At 37.1% G+C, this 25,744-nt stretch overlaps 1 protein-coding gene across 5 annotated transcripts in view; it reads right to left on the bottom strand.

The window, feature by feature from the left end:
* The window catches only part of GALC (galactosylceramidase), a 42,405-nt gene that overhangs the window by 5,507 nt on the left and 11,154 nt on the right, over positions 1-25,744 (bottom strand). For 2 of the 5 annotated variants that reach the window (XM_082318830.1, XM_082318832.1), the window contains 9 exons: positions 21,373-21,500; positions 9,892-10,047; positions 8,248-8,372; positions 6,880-7,007; positions 6,340-6,429; positions 4,914-5,003; positions 4,426-4,570; positions 3,713-3,893; positions 715-878 (listed from right to left, as the gene is read on the bottom strand). In XM_082318830.1, the coding sequence (XP_082174956.1) occupies positions 715-878; positions 3,713-3,893; positions 4,426-4,570; positions 4,914-5,003; positions 6,340-6,429; positions 6,880-7,007; positions 8,248-8,372; positions 9,892-10,047; positions 21,373-21,500 (1,207 nt within the window). Of the gene's footprint in view, positions 1-714; positions 879-2,692; positions 2,753-3,712; positions 3,894-4,425; positions 4,571-4,913; positions 5,004-6,339; positions 6,430-6,879; positions 7,008-8,247; positions 8,373-9,891; positions 10,048-15,219; positions 15,351-21,372; positions 21,501-25,744 lie in introns of those variants that run through there. The other 3 variants (XM_082318829.1, XM_082318831.1, XM_082318833.1) reach the window with 2 other exon arrangements.

The raw sequence follows: 25,744 nt of genomic DNA, 5'->3' as shown, positions 1-25,744 counted from the left end.
ACTGTAGATCTAGAAGTTGCATTTGACTTATCAGAAACTATGAAAATTTTAATTTATACTTATGGAGTGATAGGAAGCAAATTTAAACAACAAAACCTGCCACTATTTCAAAGCAAATTAAAAAGAACTTTTAGCTATTGATGAAGTATTATGACATACACTCTTTCATGTGCCTGTCAAGTGCTCTATTCATGTATACATATGAATGTTAGCATCACAAGTAGAATATACTCTCACTCCACTGAGCTAGACTAAGAGTAGAATGCCTAATTTGTGGAAACAGTAGGCCACTCATCACCATCACCTAAGCCAGATGCACGTACATTGACTTGCACTGCACTGCAAGACAGGCCACTGCGTTACAAGCAGGATTTGCTTTTTAGGTGTAGTATAAGAATACAGATCAAACCTGCCTGTGATTAATATTGTATCAGAGTATTTATGAAAAGCAAAACAATTTACAGTTGCTAGTCTAACACAGGTTTTGTCAGCAGAAAAAAAAAAAATCCAGAAGGCTGAGAGTGAGAAGTGGACTAGCTAGTAGCCTTCAGATGCTCTCTTCACATACAAAATGTGGCCATCATTAGAGCACAATGGGTTAAATTCATAGTGATGACAACTGAATTACAAACTCTGAATGTTAGCCATTTTTAGCAAGGCTATCAAAATGACATGTCCACATGTCAGCAACCACTTTAGGAAAGAGCTGCTTACCTAGGTCACCAGTGACTCTGTAGGTGCCATCTGCAAAAACCCAGAAGAAAACTCCTTTGGTACGTCGAACATATATCCCACCATTGTCAACTCTTCCTGCAATAAACACGCCCCCATCACGTTGGTTTTCTATGTAGATGTCACAAGTGACTGTCATGTTTACCCTATAAGAGAATTTTAGTGTTTTAACAAGCAAGGAATCGATTTTTTTGAGCAGACAGGAGTTAGAACAGTATTTGCTATGTAGTACAGCAACCTTTTTGAGGAAAGATTTGGCAATCCTAATTGTGACTTACAGGTGCAAGATGCACAGGACTTGTCTAGACTGGTTGTTTCCCACCTGTGAGTCCATAGATTTTCTTAGGAGGAGCAATTCTTCTCGGAAACCAACAACAAAATGAAGCGTATTGTCAGCAACTTTCAATTAATTATTAAAAAAAAACAACAACCAAACAAAACAAAGAGAAGGTTTGCATCTCCACAGAAAAATTGTCAGGTCTGCAAAATGAAAAGTTGCTTTTAGATAACTAAATCAAATCCAAGATTCAAGGTCATAGCACCACATCTGCTAAAATTTGATCTTCATTTCTCTAGCATTTTTAATACAGGCCAAGTCTTAAGTAATCCAGACCTCTTACCCAAAAGCTGAAACAAACTTTTTCAAACAAAATGTTCAAATAGGTTGAAAGTATTTGATTTTCCTGAGGTCATACTTCAGCTCAACAGTAAAGCACCATGTCATATGCCTAATGACATATGTAAAGGAGAATAAAGCAAAGGAATACCAGAACAATCAAATGGCACCTTGAAAATTTACGTAAATTCCCCTGCCCTGGAGCTGCACTACAAGCCTCTTAATAAGAAAAATTAAAAGCATTCTTTACTTCTGTTAATGTACATTCAAATTAAAAATCTACATCCCATGTCTGAAAGGACTTGCAAAATGGATACGGCCAGAAGGTTGCATATTGAGGAAGTTTCTAATTATCTCTAATTATTTACAGAATGTGAAAAGACTCTCTCTGACATCAGCCCAGCTAATAACTAAACCATAAAGAATATTTATTTTAGCAACTCTTCTCCCCACCTCTTACGTAATAGTAAGAACGATCTGGGATTTCATTCTAATGTAAGGCTATTAGAAGTATCAGATTCTTGGATACATATTCATTACACAAACAAGATTTCTTTCTTGCCTCCCTATGTGTTAACCAAGACACCCCCCACATCTTGCTTGAGCCATTGTAAAGAGATCGGAAGCAATGTAGACTCAGTTAAATAGTAATATTTTCAGGACACAGCTACGTTCAGTAAAACAGAGCAAAACACAAACTCGGGAGTAGAAACAAAAAGCTTTCACAAGCACAAGATTAAAAGTCAAACTAAAACCAACTAAATAATCCTGAAATTTAATCATAATAAATTGCCATTGATGACTTTAGTCAAATATCATTCCACAGAGAAATTCAATGCAAGATTGCTTCAGTATTTTAATAGTATGTACTAATGGTTGAAAACATCTACCTAGGACAAGATGAGCCTTAAACTGAGGGTGAAGCAAACAAATCAGAGGGCCTGAAATTGAAGACTATCCTTATGAAAAGTTACAGGTCAGTAAAACTTGAATAGTCAGCTGAATATTCAGGAAGCAAGCTTAGTTCTGAAAACAAGATGAAAATTCAGAAAGAAATGGAACCAAAATGAAATAATGGAAGTTTTTAGGAATCTCAGTACAGTAATTTACTCTCACTACAGAATCTCAGTACAGTAACTTACTCTCAGTACAGAATCTCAGTACAGTAATTTAAGAATACATCCTGTGTAGCTGCTATAGGGACCACTGAATATGACCTACTCAATGAGGGAAAGTAGATTACAGGGGGAATACGAGACTTTGCTTTAACAGAGGACTGCAGAAGAAAACATCAGATAACTGAAGAACAACCTCTAGCTACAACATGGTGGTATTCCTCCAGGCTTCAGAGCAAAGCGATTCAATCACTTGTCCAGGCCAGAAATTAGAAGCGTGAAACATGTTCTGAAAAAGCATTTGGGGGATCAATGATCCAATCAAAGTGAAAAAACCTGACAGAACAGCTATTTTAAAGAACACATCAAAACAATTTAAGCTAGACTTCCAAACAGAAGAAAAAGTTTTAAGCATAAAGTTTATTATTACTTACTATTACTAAACCAATTAGTTAACAGGCTCTTTCCCAAATGCTTTTTAATTTTAAATAAACATTATGCTAAAATACGTTTCTTGATTCCAAATTACTATCATTATAGCTCCTAGAAAGAACTGCAATCATAACCACACTCTTATCAAACCAGTAAATCTCAGTTATGTTTACCCAGAAATAAAACTGTTTTAAATAGCAGTTGAATCAAATCCACACAATTCTAGGAACTGCTCAGAAGATGGCAGTCTGCAACAAATATAACTGAATTAACTCCCAGACTATTTCATTGATATGAGATTGATCAAATCACTAACAATCAAGCAAGACAACTCAAAATTAAGTAATTTAAACTGAATCATTTTTTTTTGTCCCATTTAAAAACGTATTGAAACTCAGTGAACACTTTGAATTAGGATTTTGACTTGGTCTTTCTAGTACGCCAACCCAGATCCATTATTCTGAAAAATCAGCTTGAATAAATATGCCCAGCAGGACATTAGGAAAAAAAAATTCCAAGGCAGTGCAGCGTGGGCCAAGCTACCATGAGATGTGGTGGACTCTCCATCCTTGGATGTTTTTAAGACTCATTTAGACAAAGACACAGTCGATCTCTTAGAGTTGGCAACAGCCCTGAGCATGGCTCAATGACTTCTGGAAGTCCCTTTAAGTCATCATTTCTACATGTTTACAGAGAGTCTGAATGCAAAAGCCCTCTGTCCAAGAGAAATGAAGCTTGACACAGATGAACTGATCATAACTCACACTGGTAAGCAGGACACTTCCCCAGATGTCACTAGAAAATAGTATTTACATACCACTGAAAATTTCCTATGAGACTGATGGTCTGGTCTGCATCAGAAGCCCAGGTGATGGGTCGCTGAACCACCACCTGGCGGAGTGTGAACACGTGATCTCCTGGGTCAGAAGCATTTATGAAGTATTCAAATACACCTGTCTGATCTGCAAAATTTGGGGCTTCACTGAAAGGTGGATTACCTGTTCAGAAAATAAAATACATATCAATGCCAAAACATTATTTTTCTTCTGTGTACTCCTGTTTTCAGAAATTTCCTCTGAAAATATTCTCCACAATTTTGACTTACTCTATGAAATCACAGTCTCCAAAACTGAAGTGTTGGGAGTTGAACGGTGATTTTAGTTTTGGTTTTATTTTTACACAGATCTGTCTTTCCAAACACATAAACAAAGCAAATTACCTTCTTCCCTATTTTCCTTCCAAAAAATAGTTTGCTATAGTTATGAGCTACATCATTTGCATCAAGAATTTTAAAGCTGTTAGCAACCACCCAGTTAAGACATAGAATTAAATACACTTCATTGCAAGTGAAGTATACAGGTGTAAGTTGTTGGAGAAGCAGGTATAAGTAAACAAAAACAAAACACACATTCAGACTACTTCATGTTGCTTACATTAGAGGACTCAAATAACATAATTGTTATTGCCTTTCTACGTTAAGACTATATCCATGTGTGAATTAAGTTTTTGGATACGAGAATTCTGACTTACGAATATTGAAATCATCTTTGTAATTTGAAGGAAAGGGCTGAGGTGGTGGAGGCTCTGGGCAACCACATTTCTTCCCTGTCTTGAGTGTGGTTAAAGTGTAGACTTCATCCACGTTTAGATCTAAAGAAAAACTTCCCTTCCACACCTGGAATTAAAGAGAGCTGAAGCTGCAAAAATCAAACAACTAAATAACAAAATGCCCAAGTTCCTGAATTAGAGGAGATCCTCTAAAGTCCTGATTTAAGGCAAAAATCCTGTCTTCTTGCCTCAGCATTTAATATCTCTGAGCTATTCTGAAAACTCCTTTCCCCCAAACTCTTTATCACGTCCAAGTAAACTTGTATATAGCTAGTAAAATTGTAGCCAAACAGAGCTAATAAAACATGGCCTAATTATGCAGTTTAGGCATGAAAGTCCAGGAGTTCCAGCAAAGGGAGAAGAAACACCTGAAATTGCAGAGAGACTGTAATTAAAACTCATCGACTTACCTTTACAGGATGGAGTTGCTGGAAAAGACTAGAGTTTCCAGATTCAAAACCAAGTCTAGAATGCCACACTTGAAGGGTTTCCACCATATACTACAATGAAACACAATATAAAACTAAAAAAAAAACAAACAAAAACAACAAACCAAAACCAAAAACATAACACCAAACCTTGAATACTCACCTTGAGAAATCTCAGTCCTCTAAGGATGTCTCATTTTTGTTATTTTAGAGCTGTTGATCACATTAGAGGTCACCCCTCTATTCAGCTAGCCATTACATATGGCTTATCTTTTTATAGATTATACATCAATAAGCCATTGTCCTAACATGCAGTAACGTTGCTTATAAAGACAGAAAGCATTGCAATCACACATGCAACCTTTAGCTTCTCTATTACCAACAACGGTATCGCTTTGATACAAGTTCTCTGCCTAGGAGGAACCAGGCTGAAATAATCTCCTGCTAATTTTGCTTTAATGAGACCTTTAGTTTAGTTGCTGGTTCTTTGATATTCATTTTTGAGCAAAGTACTTCACTTACAGATCTCTAAACTTCTGCGATACTATGGCATATCAACTACGTTAGTTACAGATTTTAATCATATCTGACACCTACAATTTTTTTTTAGTTACCCAGATGAACAACAAAGCAAGCAACCTAGAGTTTGGTTTGGATAAGCTGTCTGATACTTCCCCCAAAGGGAGCTGTATATCAGAAGTGATGCTCAACTACTTTTCCTTAGCAAACCATTTTATTGCCAAAAGTATTGTCCAAACTATCTCCTCCTAAATGAAAGGAAACTAATGCCGCCAAAAATCAAATTCCAAATAAGCAAATGCTTTCAGCTTCCAAGAAGCAATCATCCAAATCAACTAACAAAGATTCACTCCAGTTTACACTATGAAAGTATTGTTCACATTTCAGAGGGAAATTCAGTTTAGCGAGATTAGGAAAAAAAAAAAAAAAAACAACTCAGAGATTCTCAGAATATCTCTTGACAGGATGGAACATCGTAACCTACAGTATGCAATCAGCTGCAGATAGTCCCTTGGAAAGGAGCTGATAACAACTAGGAAGGTCATGGCCATGCTGGCCAGTCAAACTATGTCAGCATGTCAGAGCATCCAGCCTTGGAATGAATCCTAAAGAAAAATCCAATTGCATTTCTGTTATGGGAAATTTCTCCTTCGATATGCAGATGATTAGACTGGGAGGCAGTAATTCTACAAATTCATTTATGACATTACGTCTCATGGTAGAAGCAGAACGAGAATGCTTAAAACTTTGCCAGGTGTGTAACAGCCTCTCCTATTGGAGGTAAAGAACTCCAATTTCTTGCTAACCTGTCATATTTTCTTCCATGTATTTCATTACGGATAGCAATTCGTTTTACAAGACTGATCAAATGTATTCAAGATTTACTTACAAATGACCCTTTGAGGTAGAAAGTTGCTCTCTGAGGTGTCACACTGAAATGAAGCAGTGGAGGCCTGATACATTGAGAGTGATTATGAGTCTAAAGAAAAAAATAAATGTAACAGAAGGAACATACATTACTGGAATGCACCACATGGCAATGTTCATGAAAAACATACAGCATAAACTGAAATTTAAAAAGCAGCATAGGATCAATCTGCAACTATTTATTTCACTGTTATCTTAATGGTAACTGCAATTATACTAGCTTAATAATTTTATTTTGAATACTGCTTTAAAAAAAGCACATGATTTAATTTCGTCCCAGATTATGTTATCAGATGAAAGCTAATTTGCGAAATAAAGATGACATTCAACTAGCTATTCAAAGTTTAGATAGAAAAAAGGACCCTCTAGTGGTCTCACTAAGAAAGCTACAAGCATCAAAGAACATATTCACAGATGTTAACGACATAAATCAAAACAGGTTCTTCACAACAAGACATTTCCTTTATCTTTTCTAGTTCATTGAAACTGCTGATGCACATACCATAGTTTCAATGATGATGGTAAGGTTTCCTAGGCCATCTGTCAGAGCTACAAAACTGCCACCTCCTTCTAAGTGTCCATCTACTTGCAAGTATGACCAGCCTGGCTGTGTAAATTGCGTTGTGTGTGCTGAGACAAAACAGAACAAAAATCAGAAGAACATACTTAAGTCAATAAAAAAAAAATACCATTTGTAGTCTGAATTATATTTCTCTCATACATGCACAACAAAAACTTGATTTTGGGAAGAAGGTAACGGAATTTCCAAAACAAATTCTACTGATAAAAGAAGAGAGATTAAAGAATTATACTAAGGCACAATTAAAAACATCAGCTCTGTGGCAGATGAAACAGTTAAAATGATAGTGATAATTTATACAGGAAGAAAAAACTATTACACCACTATACAAGTCAATCATGTACATGCAATATGAATATTCATCACAGAATATTCATCATAGTTTAGATTTGCCTAAATATCTTCTTTTTTCCTTTTTTTTTTTTAAATAAAGTAAAAAGTTGAGCCAGAGAAAGCATAGATGGGCATCTCCACGAAGAATAACAAAATAAGTAAGGTTTTCAGCATATAAGAGAGAGTACCAAAGAAGAATATGACCTAGATCATGAAAATCCTGAGCAACATGGCAACAGGAACAACTGTTCAGTTGTTCTGAACTGTTCATATGACATTATAGCCATTTTTTTTTACTGCTTTTACATATACAAGTAACTAGCAGAAGAATAAAAATTAAGGTAATTGCCTTGTTCCTCCTTTATGGCATTGCATTTGCTACTTGCTCTACTGAACTGTGGCAAAGCAGTAAAATATTACAGAAGAACTACAGAGTAGCCAGTGAATCCATGTGTCCATAGACACTATGTGAACATACTCCCCTTTCCCCACGAACAAGGAAATGCTGACTTACACAAGCCAAGAATCTCAACCAGGACAAGAATATAGAGGTTCTTTGTTGCATTTTCTCAAATTGAGAGGTATCAAATATCTACTTAAGGGTTAAAAAAAGAATAGGGAAAGGAAATAGGAAAGCACATTGACCTTTATGGGCACTTCAGAACAAAATATTTTAATAGTAACAGCTATAAAAGGCAGTAGTTTATTCATTTCTGCTGTATCTAATGGTCAAGTATTAAGATTTCCCCTGCTGTTACATCTTTCTGCTTTCTATTGAAAGGAGCTTTTTTTTTCCTTCTTCTTCTTTTTTAAAGTATTCACAAAACTTTTCACAAAACTACTTTAATTTTGTACAAAAAATAATACACACAAAAAAACATTAAACAAATAAAGGCCTCAGAAAATACAGTTATACTCTGTGTTAGATCACCAAAATCTTAGCTGCAAACTTTTTACCTGTAATCCAGATAGGAGCTTCTACTTTGTAGTGGCCACTCCATGGCTCTTGCGCTGTCATTAATCCACATCGACCAAAGGGCAACTCTTCATAATAACTAGCCACCAAGTTCCATGCAATGGTTCTGGAAGAAAAACAGATTTGTTTGCTCCGTTCATATGGATAGTACTAGATTAGATTATTAGATTAGGGTTGGGTATTTTTTTGGTTGGTTAGTTGTTGCTAGTGGTAGGGTTTTTTGGGGGGAGGGGTTTGGGGGAGCAGGTAAGTACCACTAAAAAAAAAAAATCCTTCCTTTATCCATATAAATAACAAACAGAAAACAACTCTAACCAGCCATCCTCCAGGAGTTTTTGCTATTTCAAGAAGTTGACAGGATACTGACATGGTTAATTACTTCAGGTCTTTTGATTTGGTATTCACTGAAAATCTTTTGCTAGAAACTTAAGACCTGTGCACCCTAAGTATGGAAATACAGCTTAATAAAGGAGCTATGTAGAAGCAAAAGCTGGCAGGCTGTTCTGCTATTGCATATAGATGAGTGCAAATGCCTCATTCTAACGTCACTGCCATACATTTATCACATTATATATGCATTTCAGAAGAGATCCTGAAATCCTACAAAAAGGTGCTCATAAAATAAACAACTCAAGTTGTAAACTCAACTTGCTCACATTAAACTTGTTCTGCAGAGTTTCAAACTTAGAAAAGGAATGTAGGGAACTCAAGGCAACTGGAATGGTCAGGAATTCATGTAGGAAATACTCATTTGTTAGAAAATTTCAGCTTGCAGAGAAGGAGAGAGAAGATTCATAGAAACCAGGTGACTCAAGAAACTTTCTTTTACAAGTATCTAAGTGCTTTGTGCTGTGCTCCATTTCAAGCATTTCAGACAAAAAGATCTCTCTTTATTGTTCCAAAATGAAGTAACATAAAATCTAAAAGCTCTGAACAATTTTGCTTACATCTTGATGCCTACATTTTCTTTAATCAGACTATTTTTTTTTTCTTTTTCACACTAGTAGTTGTTGCACTGGAAACATTGAAGTATGCTTTCTGTTCTCTTCTAAAACTGTGAGTTATGTAATTTCCCAGTGAATACAACAGCTTTCTTCCCGATTTCAGTTTGGAAAGAAAATGTGCAGGAAACAGTAAGCATATCAAAAGACTACAGCATGTTTTAGAATAGACTCTGAGAAAGAAGTTGTATGGAAAAACTAGATAATTACATCCGTACCAACTACTTTTAACTGAAGACAACCAACCTGATAAAGACCTTAAGAAAAATACAGGTAAATTAGCTTTATTGTTATTTTCCTCCAATGTTTTTCATGTTGCTAGTTCTTAAGAAAATTCTCTTTTTAACAAATGTCAGAGTCTCAAAAACATCTGAACTCAGCTGCATAAGCATTGGATACTGTGGAACAGTAACTCAAGAATACATTAAAACTTGTGGGACTTCTACCCCACAAAGAGGTAAGGACAGCAGACTTCATACCTTACTATATTTGAATTCAGACTGACAGTGGAGAGAGTTTCAGTTTACCTGCTATCTTACCATAGCAGATAGATGTGTTATATAGTACTTTAAACAATTCTTACATACGAAGTTGTGAAAGCAAGCAACAGTGCACAACACTTACGCAGTCATGTTTCCATTCACGTAGTTTTGGTTCAGGATCCGAGCCCAGCAACCTGCACCTACTTCATCATTGAAAGTACTGTAATCTTCTGAAGACCACAGTTTCTTCTTAGTTAATAAGGCATTTGGCACTGTTTTTGTTCCAGGATAGTGAGCCCTACACAATATTTTAAAAAGAAAGAGCACTTAGCAGAACAAGAAAAATCAAAGCCTGGAAGTACACAGAACAGCAATGATTCATCTCCTCGAAATTGAAAACGAAAAACAAACTTTCTTTGGAATAGCAACAATGGAATAGAAGAAAACGGAACAAGAGAGAGCTATAATATTCTCTACTTTATTGTGTTTGCATCAGTTTATTATTTCTTCTGATACATGCCAGCGTAAGTAATCCTAGCTTTAAGTATATCACGCAATTTCTGCAGCTTGCTAAAGCAAAGCTTTATCCTGAAATTGAGCTTGAAGATTTTCATAACTGTAACATGCTAAATAGTGCAAGGTAGCATGCATTGTCTCTATCTTAAACAAAACCATAAATAACTATAAAATCAATAGTAAGATACAGTAGTAGGCATTATACTAAGAACTTAACTGCATGACTGTCTTAGGATCTAAACATGAACTTGGCTAATTTTGCACACCTTTTTAATAAACTCAGGTTTCAAAAAGGCATGCTAGTTCGACTATAAAAGTTACGGAGGTGTAAACTGAAAAATAGTTGAAACATACAATGAAAGCTAATTTTCTTTCCAAGATCTTCCTTAGTATGAGGGAAGATGCTTTCTCCCAAATGAAGACTACTGATTATACTCAATCACAACACTGATTCACTGTGCCAAATTAGTCTGAAATAAAACCTTTCAAATCTCTTGCAGAAAACAGGGTCATGATTTTCCCCTCACTTAACACACTCACTGAACACACTAAATACATATAAAATGAAACTATCAGCACTGGGAAGGAATACATAAATATTTCCTTTACTATTAGCCTGAAATGTGACAAATTGATAAATTTCAACTTCACTAATGATAATGTAATAGATAGTAGAGATTTTTAGCTACATCCTTCTCTGCTGTACAGACTACTGTATATTTCCCCTCTGGTTTGGAAACACAAGTATTACCTTAATACCAAGCAAAGGTTTTTGTAATGGCATAAAGTGTGTAGCTCGCAAAGACAAGGCAAAGAAGGAATAATTTGTCTTTCCAAACTCCATATCCTGAAGATCCGTTTCTTAAATATTAAGAGTCATCCCTGCTGAACACAAGCTGTACTTTACAAAACAAAAAAGTGCAGGGGGGTGTTATAGAGAGCTTTACATAAGATTACATGGGAACAAGATCTATAGAGCTCTGATTTCCTGCACTAAGACAGAGGGTCGCCTTTATTTGCATAAGAGGAAAGAGAAATAATTCAATGCAAAGATATTAAAGCTATGGAAATAAATTGTAAAAAATAGGGATGATAAACAGGATTAAACTTACAGGGAGAATAAACAGGTTCTAGAAGCAGACTACTTCGGTGTATCTTTATTGGAAGCTTTGCTCCACTTAAAGCCCACACACTTAGAACATTCTTGGTTTGTCCCATTGGTATGCAATCAGGTAAAACAGTTACACTGCCAGTTGAGAAATTAATTATTTTTCTCTGCTCTTCAATGCAATTCCTATTACTGTTAATGAACACAATTTACACTGTATTTGCTTTTCACTTACACTGCTGTTAACCAAGGGATTTTGTTTTACTTTCATTAATACCTAAATTAGTCCTTAAAAAGTAGGATATGACTAAGGAGTGTGTCACTCCTATTCCATATGAAAACTAACTTTTTTAAAAAATAAGTACACCAATCTTTATTGTTCAAACTTTTAATAGCACTGTAGAGTGTATACTTTAAAAAGACCCACCCAAACACACAAAATAAACATTTGCTATCAGATAACAGTGAAGGCTTTCACACCCAGGATATGCTGCATTTGTTGAACTCTATGGGATTTATATTTAAAGAAAACACTAGATCACACTACAGCCCTCTTTTAGATGTCTTGTGCCACTCTACAACCTCAACAACTAACACAAGGTGTGCAGCAAAGGTCAGGAGATTAGCTGTGTCCAGAACAGCGTGCTCTGCTCCTTCGGTAGTGAAAACAATCTTTTTACTTCACTGGAAATGAAAACTCCTACAATGGAGTGATTATGCTCCAGTTACTCTTAGAAAATAATTGGTCCACTCAAGGACCACTACTATTTGGAGAGACTTGAGTATCCTGATTAATGTTTCAGGAAAAACCACAGACTCCTAAACACCTACCCTTCTTGCTGTCTGAAAAGATGAACTGGAGTAGAGTTTACACATCATTCTTATACATGTGATGCTTCAGCAGAAGCAGTGGGATTTTGGATTCTGTGCTCAAAAGAGTAGAGTGTCAGACACACTATAACAGAACACCATTGCAAAGAGAGAGGAAAAAGTGATGTATATCATGAATGGGAGAAAAGAATGGATCTTGGTGAAGAAAAGGTAATGAAAGGAGTAGTAGGAACAGGATTACAACAAAAGTGACACGTAAGTTTAAACCTCTTATCACTGAGAGAAGAATTTACCAACAGCTGTTACTATTAGTGTTTGCATTCTTCAAACCACCATCATTTACTAAAAAAGTATTTTCATTGTTCCCTTCTTTCAGTCTCTCTGGAACCAGCAGATGGTGAGTTCATCCTCAAGGCCTCTATCTGTTAGTAACAGAGTATTTTTAAAATATTATCTATTATGAGATTAAGTGCGTTTTATACAGCAGATGATGAAGCAATATAATTCCAACTAGGGCAGCTAAACTAAATCAGATATATTAAGAAAGTAACATTAATTAAGAAAAGCTCTTCTACTTATGGATTGCAAATGCTGCTTTGCACAATTCCCCACAGTGACTTCATTTGGATAACTTAGTTAAAAAACAAACAAAAAACCTTTGTGTTATTTTTTGTTTTGCATATAGCAATGACCCAAAGGGGAGGAAGGGGAAAGTCAGGATAGAAATAGCAGGGGTTTCCACCATTTTTCTCTCATGCATCAGTACAAGGCTGTAGAAATTAAATAAATCTTAAAAAAAGATCAGCCTATGTAATACCATCACTACAATGAAGCTTTGCAGAAAAGCACTATCTATGAAAACCTCAGAATCTAGTTCTCAAGAACATCTCTAGAAAACCGAAGTTGTCAGCTGTCCTTCCTACCTCTCATTCTGTATCAGCACATAGGCCTGGGATGGACTTGGGACAGTTTGAATTCCCACTACTGCAGGCACCACATCATGATTCCATCATGCAGTAATGTCACAACATCATCTTGTTTTTCTTAGGTTGTTAACTTGGGCATAATTAGGTCAAGTAGCTCATCTAAAGTACTCCTATAAGTAGCTGTGGAATTTGCAAGCCCATCCTTGAAAAACATTGTTTTCAAGAGCTACAATGTAATTTAAATGTGTTCAGATTAGGAGTAACACTTGCTTATAATTCATTCTACTTAATTTCACTGGTAAAATTGATGCAACCATAATAGCTCTGAAAAGCTATTTGGAAATATCACATTATAAAGAGCTTTGGTGACCTGGGTCATTCTTATGTGGGTGAACATCTATTAATAGTTTTACAGTGTGTCTTCAGGGCTCCCTCTAATTTCTAGCCATTACAATATCTTGCAGATGAAGCCTCGATGCAAATAGTGCAAAATAAAACAAAAGCAGCAGCTTTAACTAATCTCCCATCCAGCTTGTCTGATGAGAGACCTCACAGATCACAAATTAGGTTACCAAGCCCAAAACTGATTTTATGTACATTCATGTAAAATCCTGGCTATCTGAAATACTTTTTATAGTTTCAAATAAAAAAGAAAGCCAACAATTTTTTTTTTTAAAGATACCACGGTAAGATGTGGTTAGGCATTGGAACAGACTGCTCAGGGAAGTGGTGCAATCACAGTCCCTGGAAGTATTCAAAAAACGTGTGGATGTGGTGCTTAGGGACATGGTTTAGAGGTAGACCAGGCAGTTAGGTTAATGGTTGGACTCGATCTCAGAGGTCCTTTCCAACCTTAACGGTTCTATGATTCTATGAGCACCACTAAATGTCCAGTAGCCAACTGATTATCCGTTACACAAGAGAGTATTTCATCTCCTTCTTTAGACTTAATCAGAATAGGGATGTAAAACTTAGACTTGCAAAGAATTAAGCAACTACAACTTACTGAGATAGGGTAAAAACAGTTGAGCTTCAGGCACTGACTCTAGATGCATACTTGTAGCAGCCAAAAACCAGAAAGGAGGCATGCTCACTATGTTGGGATCATAGTAATGACAGTGGATTTGCATCCGGTCAGAGTGAGTTCACAATTGCTTTCACTTGTTGATCTATACATGATCCAAGACTCCACTTGCAAAAAACTGTCAGGATACATTTTTTTGTTCAGAATGGGGGGAGGGATTGATCTGGGGGGGGCACTGATTGCCTATCTGTATTTAGAGGGAAAGCCTTCATTTCTACACCTCCTGTGGGTCAGATATATAAAGATGAATGAAAAAGACTCAAGTTGAAGCAAGGAACAGCCACATTTGAAGCATGTGATTGGGTCAGGCAAGTTTATGGAACCTAATAATTAAGATTTAGAGCTACTGTAAAAAGAAAAGTTAACAAGCAAGTCTTACACACATTTCCATCCAGCAGATAAGTCAGTAATCAATCTCAAATTTAGCCTACTACTTTTGCAAAATATTAGCACCATATGATGAAACCTAGAACTAGAAAAACAAGTCAGCTGTTTGCATGCTTTTCAAACACAACCTTCCCATCAAAACAAAAGGGGAACTAAGAATCAAGACATTATTGTAACTAGAAAAAGAATCATAGCCCCAATTCATTTCTGGATCACAACCATTTCTGTAACAGACCAGTGGAAGTAAGTAATACAAGGCTGTATACAAAGCTGTAAAGCTAAAGCTCTTTTTGCATACCAAACACAGGAACCAAAACAACCCTCAGAATAAACAGGGTTGTCCAAAAAAACTTCAATTCATCAAAAGTGCAACCACAGCCAACAGGAATCTTTCACATGATAGGAGACTCATGATTCAATTAAAGGGTTAAGGCTGTCACCAGGACAACAGCCCATGTGATTTGATGTGGGTTACTAAGAAAGATTATAGTATCAATCCTTTCATTGCAGGTAAGAGTATAGAGAGGTAAGGCTTTGGCTGTGCTACTTACAAATAAGCAAGATGAAGACAAGCTATGAACAAACCACCAAGAAAGAAAAATAGAGAGAACCCCCTACCCAATCACATCGACCACTCCGTGGAGCTCAGAGTCAAGCAGCAAGACAAATGAAATGGGCTCCCACAGTCTATCGCTGGCTATGATCCTCACCTGCTGCAGACCACGCTTATCCAATGTGTATCTCAACAGCTTTGGGAAAGAGAGCAAAGAACAGAGAGAAGGGACAAATAAAAAACACATTTTTCAAATTGTCAAAAATTTATACTGGGAAAGGCAGCATCTTCTTCAGGACTACTTGAGCATATTTCAAAACCAAATCATGTTCCAATTCTTGTTTTTACAACTTGGACAACAACTGTTACACCAAACAAAATGTAATAGATTGAAGGCATTTTGTGCTTGACAAAGAAGGACACCTTCTTCCTCTACCATGCCAAACCCCAAAGTACACAACAAAAGGAAAAATTAAAAACATTTGATTCTTATTTTCTTACACAAAACTGCAGATAAAGTTAAAGACAAAGCATATCACATTTCATGCAAGATACTCTATTTGCAGATCAGCCACTTAGCTGTTGTTCAGCCTGGAGAAGAGAAGGTTCCAGGGAGACCTTATAGTGGCCTTCCAATACTTAAAGGGGGCTTATGTAAAAGAGGGGGAGAGACTCTTTATAAGGGCAGATAGCGATAGGACAAGGAGGAATGGTTTCAAACTGAAAGAGGGGAGATTTACATTAGATGTTAGGAAAAAATTCTTTACTCAGAGGGTGGTGAGGCACTGGAACAGGTTGCCCAGAGTGGTTGTGGACACCCTGTCCCTGGCAGTGTTCAAGGCCGGGTTGGATGGGGCCCTGAGCAACCTGGTCTAGTGGGTTGCATCCCTGCCCATGGCAGGGGGGCTAGAGTTCGATGATCTTTAAGGTCCCTTCCAGCCCAAGCCGTTCTATGATTCTATGTTACAATGCTGGGGGAGAAGCTACAAGGACCACATACAGGGCAAGGACAATTGAATTATAACTTATGAACTTTGTGAAAGCACAGTAAACATCTAATTAAGAAAAGGAGTTGATTGCCCCTATTATCCCTACTAATCAACTATTTCAGTTCAACAGTGAAGCCACACAAATGAGATCAGCTCCTCCTAAACACAACCAACAGAAGAAATGAGAAAAAACCCAGACACATACACACCTTATTACTCAGCTGTGTTTTATTTCAAGTTTTAAAATTGCACCCACTGTACACTTCCCTACAGACATTTTAAGGCCTTGAAAGTCAATGAAACAAATTTAAAATGTCACGTAAGCCCAAGTCTAACAATGTAGTTTCTTGAAGTCCAGAGGTCCCCTAAACAGCATTTGCTGTACTTGTAAATTCAGGTAACATCAAATGCCTAACTACCTTCAAATCATTCTGTATATTTCTAGCATATATAATCTTTTCCAACAGGGAACACTATCTGCAGGAAACAGTGCTGCAAGACTTCGTTTTCCACAGATCAGAATCTGAACTAGCCTATGTGCAGTCCGACAGTAGCCTGAAACATCAAGATTTCCTGCCCCAAAGTCTTAAGAACTTTGTCTGAACACAATGTTAGTATTACTTCTGCACTGTGTTTTCCTGTTACATCTTGCATTAGAATAAGGCAGTATTTGGTTTGCAGACTTAGCATACGTACAAAGGCTAAAGTATTTAGCTATTAAGGAGGGGTTCCTGATGACTAGAGAAAAACAGTTTTAATGCCTGTCTTCAAGAAGGAGGATCTGAGAAACTACAGGCCCATCAATCCAGCCTCAGTCCGCAGGAAGGTTACAGAGCAAGTCTTCCTGGAAGCCATTACCAAGCACAAGAAGGATAGGAGGATGACTGGGAACAGCAGCATAGATTTACCAAGGGCAAATCACACCTGACAAACACAATTGCTTTCTATGACAAGATGACTACCTGTGTGGGCAAGGTGAAATCAGTGGATGTCACATACCTTGACTTTAGCAGTCTCCCACCAAGGTGGATAGAAAAGTTCAACCAGGGTGCAGATTGCTAGCGATGTCCTCATAGGCAGTTATTAGGGCAAATACTGTTTGATGTCTTTAATAAAACTCAGGAAGTTAACATTTTGCTTTTCTTGCACACGCAGCTTTTGCTTTCGCTATTAAACTGTCTTCATCTCAACCCACAAGTTTTCTCACTTACAGCCTTCTGATTCTCCCCTCCATCCCATTGGTGGGGACTGAATAAGTGGCTGTGTGGGACTGAGCTGCCTACCCGGGTTAACCCACAACAATGGTTATATGCTAAAAAGGAGGGCTGTTATTTAGAGGGAACTAACAGACTGGAAAAAACAGGCTGATGGCAACCTCATCAAGTTCAACAGATGCAAACACAAAGTCCTACACCTGGGACAGAATAACCCCTTGCAACAGTACAGGCTGTGGACTGATTAAAAATTCAGTTAGGTACAAGAACACGAAAAAAGAAAAAAGAGCATGAGTATGGTTAAACCCGTGGAACACGAAAAAAGAAAAAAGAGCATGAGTATGGTTAAACCCCCGTCCAAAGGGGCTGTGAAGATATTAAAGCTGAACAAGCCTCAGCACCATGATCTAATTGCACCTGCTTGATGCAGGGGGGTTCAATCAGATGGCCTCCAGAGGTCCTGTGCAAACCAAATTAGTCAATAATTCTATCTAATTACAGATAACATCCCCAGAAATAAGACATAAAAAAACCAAACAACAAAAAAACCAAACAAGGCTGTTCTGCCAGTAAAATCTATTGTTTTAAATTGAGACAAACATTATGTCTTAAGACCAGTTACATAGATCCAGAATTAAGTTTCTAGCTTGTGCTTTGAAATATGTCATACAAAAATCCTATTTAGAACTATAGCAAAAGCAGCATAGTCCAAAATCATAAAATAAATCCAGAAGACAGTGTTTTCTATAATTAATCTTTATTCTTCCACCAGCTTAGCGTAGTCTTAGACAAGTCAATTCATCTTTCTCTCTTACAGCAAACGTTTTCTACCTCAGAGAGAGCAAATAACAGTGAACTGAACTTGTTTTTCTTATTGAACTGAGAAAGCATTCCTGGATCATAAGACTAATGATTCCTCTAAAGTTGCAACTATAGTAACTATGAAAAATCAACAGAACAAGAACCCCTTACATAAAAAGCCATAGTCATTGACAAATAGCACTTAAATATGTCACCCATCTTCTTTTTTCATTAAGACTTACCATGATTTTTTTATTTTTTTTAAATGACAGACATGAGGAGACATGAAAAAAAGAGAATTTGAAATGGCAGCAATCATTTCTGCTATTTGATCATTGTATTAGAAAAGACTCATGCTACATCAACTAGAAATAAAATATGATTTCTTCTGTCTGGTAAATAAAAACTGACGAAGACAGGTTTTTTTCCCACCACCCAACATATAATTATTGTCCACTAATAATGACTTAGAAATAAAAGATAACTTAAATAATTGAGAACTATGGAAAAACATTTTCGTCTACTTCTAGATAAACATCAGAAAAAAATATTGCGGAATATATGAAAGTCTAATTGTGTATTGGCATACAGGCCTTTGAGAAAGGAATTGCCAAACAGAGTTATAGGGTCTATAGACTTTGTTAAGCACAGCAAACAAAATCCATGTCTAACACAGATGATGTAGTACTGAGCCATAATACATCCTGGAAGAAAAAGAAATATGAATATATACTATACAAAACACAGAAATAGCATCTGTCGAAATAACATAAGACGACAGTAGTGAAGATGGTCTTGCAAACAAAATAAGGAAGCATAACATAGCACACTTTAAGACTTGAGCTAATTATAATTTTTTTTTCTTCATTTTCAAGCACTTTATGAATACAAGGTAATTTGATTTAGTAACAGATAAAGGCTTTTCTGTTTTCTTCTTCTAACAAAATTCCTGTTGGCAATGGCAAGTGCTGCAACTCATTGGTATGAAATGATGGCAAGCACTATGTTCAGAAAGACCACTCCTTCAGCCAATAAAATTGAAACACACTGAATGATAACAGCTTGGTAGCCTTTGTTCTAATGAGAAAATATGAAGTCCTCCATCTTTCAAATCACAAGCCAGCAGCTGGCAAATACGGAAGGGAAAAAACAGACATAGAAACTTTACCTTAAATCTACCTTAGATATGCTTCAGATTGCAAATGGTATTTTAGGCAGGTATAAAGCTCCACGGGGAGCAATGACATCAAGGTAAAAACTACCTGATGTGAAAAAGAAAGGAAAGGAAAAAAGAAAATTAAAGGAAACACAAAGGAAAGGTCAGTTACTTTTTGTGGATGGATGCCAAAGCAATCATTTCAATTATCTTGATAATTTCTAAATAAAACAATATATATTTAATCCCAGGTTTCCATTCCAAAACAGAAGAATTAAGAAAAAGTTACAGAAAGGGTTATACTTGAAAAGAGATTACAGAACAATGTACACAAAAAGATTTCTGAGAAAAGAATTTAAGGCTATTTAGGAAAACAGACTGACTAGCAGATTTTGCAAACTAGACACGGTTATCTAAGCGACATACAGATACAGTGTACTTTTAGCAGCTTTCTGAACCTGAGCATTTGAAGGACAGACACTTAAATCTCTTTCTAGGTCAGCAAGAACTCTGTTTGATAGGTGGTCCCTGAAAGTCAACATTGCTTGAGAAACATCGTGTTCTCGTTTTCTACTAACCCCAATTTCCTGAGAGATAACAACACTACTGCACAGGCATATTCTCCTAACATCACTTTTTGTGATCAGCAGGGGTGGGGGAGTTGGGGAAAAATCCATATGACATTCAAGAAAAACCTCTGACAAAAAGAACTTTCACCTTAAAGAACAACTAAAACATGCCTGTGGTTCTAAAGGCTACAAACAAAAACAGGTACTCCTAACCTTAATTCTGTCACACTCAAAAAAATAAGAACCATACTCAGTGCATTCATTCTGCAAGTTTCATTCACGGAAATCATAAGTAAAACATTTCCTAATGCACTATAACTTGCTGAGGTGCCAGTCTTGCCTAACCTAAGAAAGTTACAAGTTTTTAAATCAAATGAGTTACTCAATGCTGGCATTATAATTGGTATTTCTCAGGCAGCCACTTCCAGGTGATCAGTGTTTACAAGCTCAACACATATGAAAGCAGTTTCTTTATAAAATCTCTGCCTAACTGACTTGCTATAAACTTTGAACCATGCATTAGTTTAAACAATTATGAGCATATCACACCACCTTACGTATAGATGAGGATAAATGGTACACTAGTCTCCACAAGCATGTTCTTACCACAGTAAGGTTAAAAACGGAGTTAAGCAAATTACCAAATGTAACACAAGTGAACAATTTATACACTTATAGGTAATTTCCACTGGGAACATGCTATAATTTTTAAAAACCTATTTATGGTTTTGAGAAATCAGAGATTACCAAGAAAGCAAGAGCAGCAGAATAAGTATCAAGCCAGTTGACAGAAGCAAGGTAGTAAGAAAGTATATTATGGAGCAAGAGTGCAGGCAAACAAGCAAGATGCCATTTGCTAGAACTACAACAGCGGACATTCCTAGCTGCTAAAATTAAGATGGTTGTGCTAGTTTAAAAACAAACTTTGGATGTTTGTTTTTACTTCTACTTTGCTATCTGTGTGTGTACTTCTAATACTATCTGTTATCAGATATAAGCAACAAACAGAAACTCCTAGCTTTAGGACATGACCAGAAAAATCTCAAGCAAAGGACATGTAACAGGGAACATTGCAAGCATGGAAAGTTCCAGCATGAAAGTTCAAGTGCCCTTGAAATTAAAACTGATTGCAGACCAAGAATTCAGTCCTAAGGTTTTTCTGACTTTGAAGATGCACATGCAGATTAGCTAGAAGTCTCCTGTCATTCGCTAGTGCTAAGATAAGAAGCCTAAAACCTAGCTCCCAACTGAACACTTGAAAGAAATGATGGAAGAGTGGTAAGGTTACCTTACACATGTGCTAAATTGAAAGAAGAGTGGAAGACAGGAAAGAATAATTAGTCACCACCGTACATGATGATGACAAAACTGGGAATGGCTAGGAAGTACGAAATAAGAATATATGACTTCTCAAAATGGAGATGAAGACTTACTTACAGAAATGAAGCAATAAGCAATGTTTAAAACTCCTCCCTTCTCCCACACTTACCCAACTACCTCAACAGCATCATTAAGATAGGGATCAACTATCATCTCCTTTGAAACGTTCCAATCTCCATCCGCAGCGATGATGCCAATGTTCCTTAGACCCAGTCTGTCCAAAGATTGTCGAAGTACCTTAGTAACAGATAACACCACTTAAAGTACAGCCTTCATCAACCAGGCGACATAAAAATTTAAGACTGAAAACAATTTAAGAACTGTAGGAGTCATCGGTGGAAGCATTTGTCCTCAGACCAAGATGGATAAGAGAAGTTCTCACTTCTCAAAGGAGAGCCATAATGATAACTAAGACAAAGTTAATGGTAAGTATTTTTAACACTGAAGGGATATCTATGATATTAGATAGCCATTACACAAAAATTGGCTTCTCATAACTTGGATTACTTTTGACACCCCATGTGCATATGTGTACTCCACTCAGACACTCTCAACATAGTGACTCCATCCATTGCATGCATGTAATTCATTACATATGAGTAATGGCTTTATCATAAAGTCAGTCATGTTAAGTTGATCTAAAAATGATGACTGGCTGGAATGTGGAAGTGGACATACCTCCACAAGTGATCAGAAGTGAAAATTAACCTGATCCCAAAAAAATATATTGAGAAAATGGGGATTGAAGTTTTAAAATAGAAAAGACCTTGTAAACATACAGTTCTCTACAAGAACAAAAATCTTTGCCAAACATCTGTCCTTTTCAAGTGAGGAGCACCTGAGTATTCTTTTCACAGGCTATTTTACTCTACAAAAAAAATCCTTGATGTTGTAAGCGTTTGTTATTTAAGTTTATTCACTACTGGGCTCTCATATGTCTTACTAATTTTCAGGAATGTAATGCATAAAACTGGATCAGCAGCTTCCACATACAGTTGCATCTGAAAAAGGACATCAGTCCACAGTCTAAAATCCTTTTTTTCAATATTCGATATAAAAGAATGATGTACCATGTGCTGTATGCATGCATGCATGCATAAGAAAGACTTTTCCAACCATTTGAAGATCAGTAGACATGAATCCTTAAATAATTTCTTGTAATAGCCCTCCAGCAATGTGAAGGAGACTAGGGAGCATTTCTATTTTGACGTGTAGTCAAATAAGGACACAAAACAAAGTCCAAATGTTGGTGACAATGAAAGCCTAGGTCTAAAGGACATAAAACTTATTAAGAAAACTAGCAATGAAGTTCTGTTCAGCTGCTTGAAGCCTTTGAAGCATAATGAAGAAAAATTCATAATGGTAGAAATACTTAAAGTATTTCTTGCAATTTAAAGCTTTCTAGCTAGCTAGACATTCGGAAAAACTGTCTAACCATAGAGATAGTTCAGAAGAAGAAAATGACTAAAGAGATTGCAGAACTTCCATGTTGAAAGAGTAGTACCAAGGACACAGAACTGTAGACACTCAAAATGCACTCCATAACAACGTATGCAGAATGGCTCCCCCACACCCAGTATTCATGTTTCTATACAGATACTCCTTAAATTTTAGGGTTAGTTTAAGATGACAGTATTTAAAAATATAATTGGAAGAATAGAATCTTCTTGAATAAGAATTTATAAGCAATAGAATCATCATTTCTTTTTTCATTTTTTCTACTTAATATGAAACATAACTAGCACCTTAGTGGATGAAGTAACTAAAATAACTTCTTACAAGTAAAATGTAGCAAGATAACTAAGAGCTTATCTATGTCTTGTATTTGTCAGACATTACAGAAAATGTTTGGTGTGCAACAGCACACTTCAGTAAATAGACCTTTTTTGAAATGTCGGACTACAAATAGAACTATCGTGCTGATTAGAGAATAGATGCCACATGACACTGCAGAGTGTAAGAGAATGAATGGTGTTAAAAAGCCTTATATCAATTAACATACAGTGGAGGGAAGGCTGACACTTTTCAGCTAATATTTGGGTGATTTTAAGACCAAATTTTAAACTAAACATTTAGCTCTAGAAGCCAAAAGCTTAGTCCCAATTCAATGGCATTTAAAAAGCTAACAAGTAGAATGCCACACTTGCACTCGACAGTTTGTTCTCCACATTCATTCTCCCCACATTAGGAAGGCAAGACAAACAGATGAGAAAGCCTCCAGGTGACATGACACAGGACTGAGCAAAAAAAGAACATTTCTATTTCTTACAAGATATACAGAAAGCCAGGAAAGCAGTTTTTAAAAAAATAGCCAATCAGTGATACAGGGAATTAAAATGAGCATTTTATTTGTAGTAAGATCTGCCTTCTCTCTCTGATGATTCTTTTTACAAAGGGTTCAGTCTCATAGGAATTCCAAGCAACATAACATCTAGTCAGTGAAGAAATAAAACTTGCAGCTCAAAAAAAAAAAAAGTCTCACTATATCTTCCATCTTACTTCCATTATTTTATTCCAGCCTGCAAACAAGTGTTTTCAGTTCTGTTTGGTTTTGCTTCTATAACATACATACTGAACAACTAGAGATTTCTACTGAAGTCCCCACACACCCCCATTTCCCCCTCCTCCCCTACCAGCATAACTTACCTATGATTAGGATTATCCTTTAGGAGACTACTGCTACCTTTAGTGATTTCTCTATTAGCCTACAACCAATTAGTGAACCGCTTTTCTTTTTGAAGAAGAGAAGCCTGGAACCCACATTGCCCGAAGCCAAACATAACACAAAAATGCTAGCTCCTGAGGGTTTTTTGCAATAAAGGGAGCATCCTATGAACTCATTTCCTAGCTTTAAAAAAAGTTAGGCTATGGTTTATACTGAACACACACTGGGATAGGATAATTTAAGAGGACTCTTAAGCACACCCACTGAACAAGTTTAGGCAGGGATTTAAGTAGCTCACTAGCAAAATCTGAATCACCTACACATCCACCAGAGTTTTGTTACTTAACATGTCCAGAGAAACAAGACACCTTGATATAGATGCCAAGATACCCTGCTGTGTCACACTTCAGTGTATTTGTTTTTTCTCTGGAAGGGATTTTGTAAGTCACTCTAAAATTCTAGTGCCAAACCTCTGTGTCCAAAAGAACTAAGGGCCTAGCAGCCTACAAAAGCGAAAGTCTAGAAAATACCTTTAATGAAATTAGTTGTGGAGTAAAGTATACATAACAGAATTTAGTCTAAGTTGTGATAAGACCTGGAAACTAAGTTACTCTGGTGGCAGTGGACCCGGTAAATCAGTTTAAAATACATGGTTGATTAACATATTTGTTAAAAAGAAACCCATAAAGCTGGATATAAGGTATTCCTCTTTCTTTGTATAAGGTATACGACCAGCACAGAGCTTTCTGCCAGTACTTCCTGCCCTCCCTCAGTCAAAGCACTGCACAAACCACAGCAAACAGCTGTAAGAGTATTCATCTAATTCTGCGTTCTAGGCAGGTGACTCAGGAGGACTACAAGGATGTTGTGAGGATATGCAGGGAAAAGATTAGAAAGGCAAAGGCCAAGCTGGAACTTAAACTGGCCACCGCCATTAAAGATAAAAAAAAAATGTTTTTACAAATATATCAGCGACAAAAGGAGGGCCAGGGAGAATCTCCCTCCTTTGTTGGATGCGGAGGGAAACATTCCCACAAAGGATGAGGAGAAGGCTGAGGTACTTAATGCCTTCTTTGCCTCAGTCTTTAATAGTCAGACTGGTCATCCTCAGGGTTTTCAGGCCCCTGAGCTGGGAGATGGAGATAGGATGTAGAATCAAGCCCCAGTTGTTGAAGAGGTGGCAGTCAGCCACCTGCTTCTCCACCTGGATGCTCACAAGTCCATGGGGCCAGACGGGATCCACCTGAGGATACTGAGGGAGCTGGCAGAGGAGCTGGCCAAGCCACTCTCCATCATTTATCAGCAGTCCTGGTCAACCAGGGAGGTCCCAGATGACTGGAAGCTAGCAAATGTGACACCCCTCTACAAGAAGGGTCGGAAGGAGGATCCGGGGAACTACAGGCCTGTCAGCCTGACCTCAGTGCCGGGGAAGGTTATGGAGCAGATCATCTTGAGTGCCATCACGTGGCACGTGCAGGACAACCCGGGGATCAGGCTCAGCCAGCATGGGTTTATGAAAGGGAGGTCCTGCTTCACTAACCTGGTCTCCTTCTATGACAAGGTGACCCGCCTAGTGGATGAGGGGAAGGCTGTGGATGTTGTCTACTTGAACTTTAGTAAGGCCTTTGACATAGTCTCCCACAGCATTCTCCTGTATAAGCTGGCTGCTCACGGCTTGGATGGGTGCACTCTGCGCTGGGTTAAAAACTGGCTGGATGGCCAAGCCCAGAGAGTGGTGGTTAATAGAGTCAAATACAGTTGGCGGCTGGTCACGAGTGGTGTTCCCCAGGGCTCAGTGTTGGGGCCGGTCCTGTTC

This window comes from Platalea leucorodia, assembly GCF_965183815.1.
Source record: "Platalea leucorodia genome assembly, chromosome: 7".
NCBI classification, from domain to species: domain Eukaryota; kingdom Metazoa; phylum Chordata; class Aves; order Pelecaniformes; family Threskiornithidae; genus Platalea; species Platalea leucorodia.
This window is presented reverse-complemented; position numbering and strand designations above follow the sequence as displayed.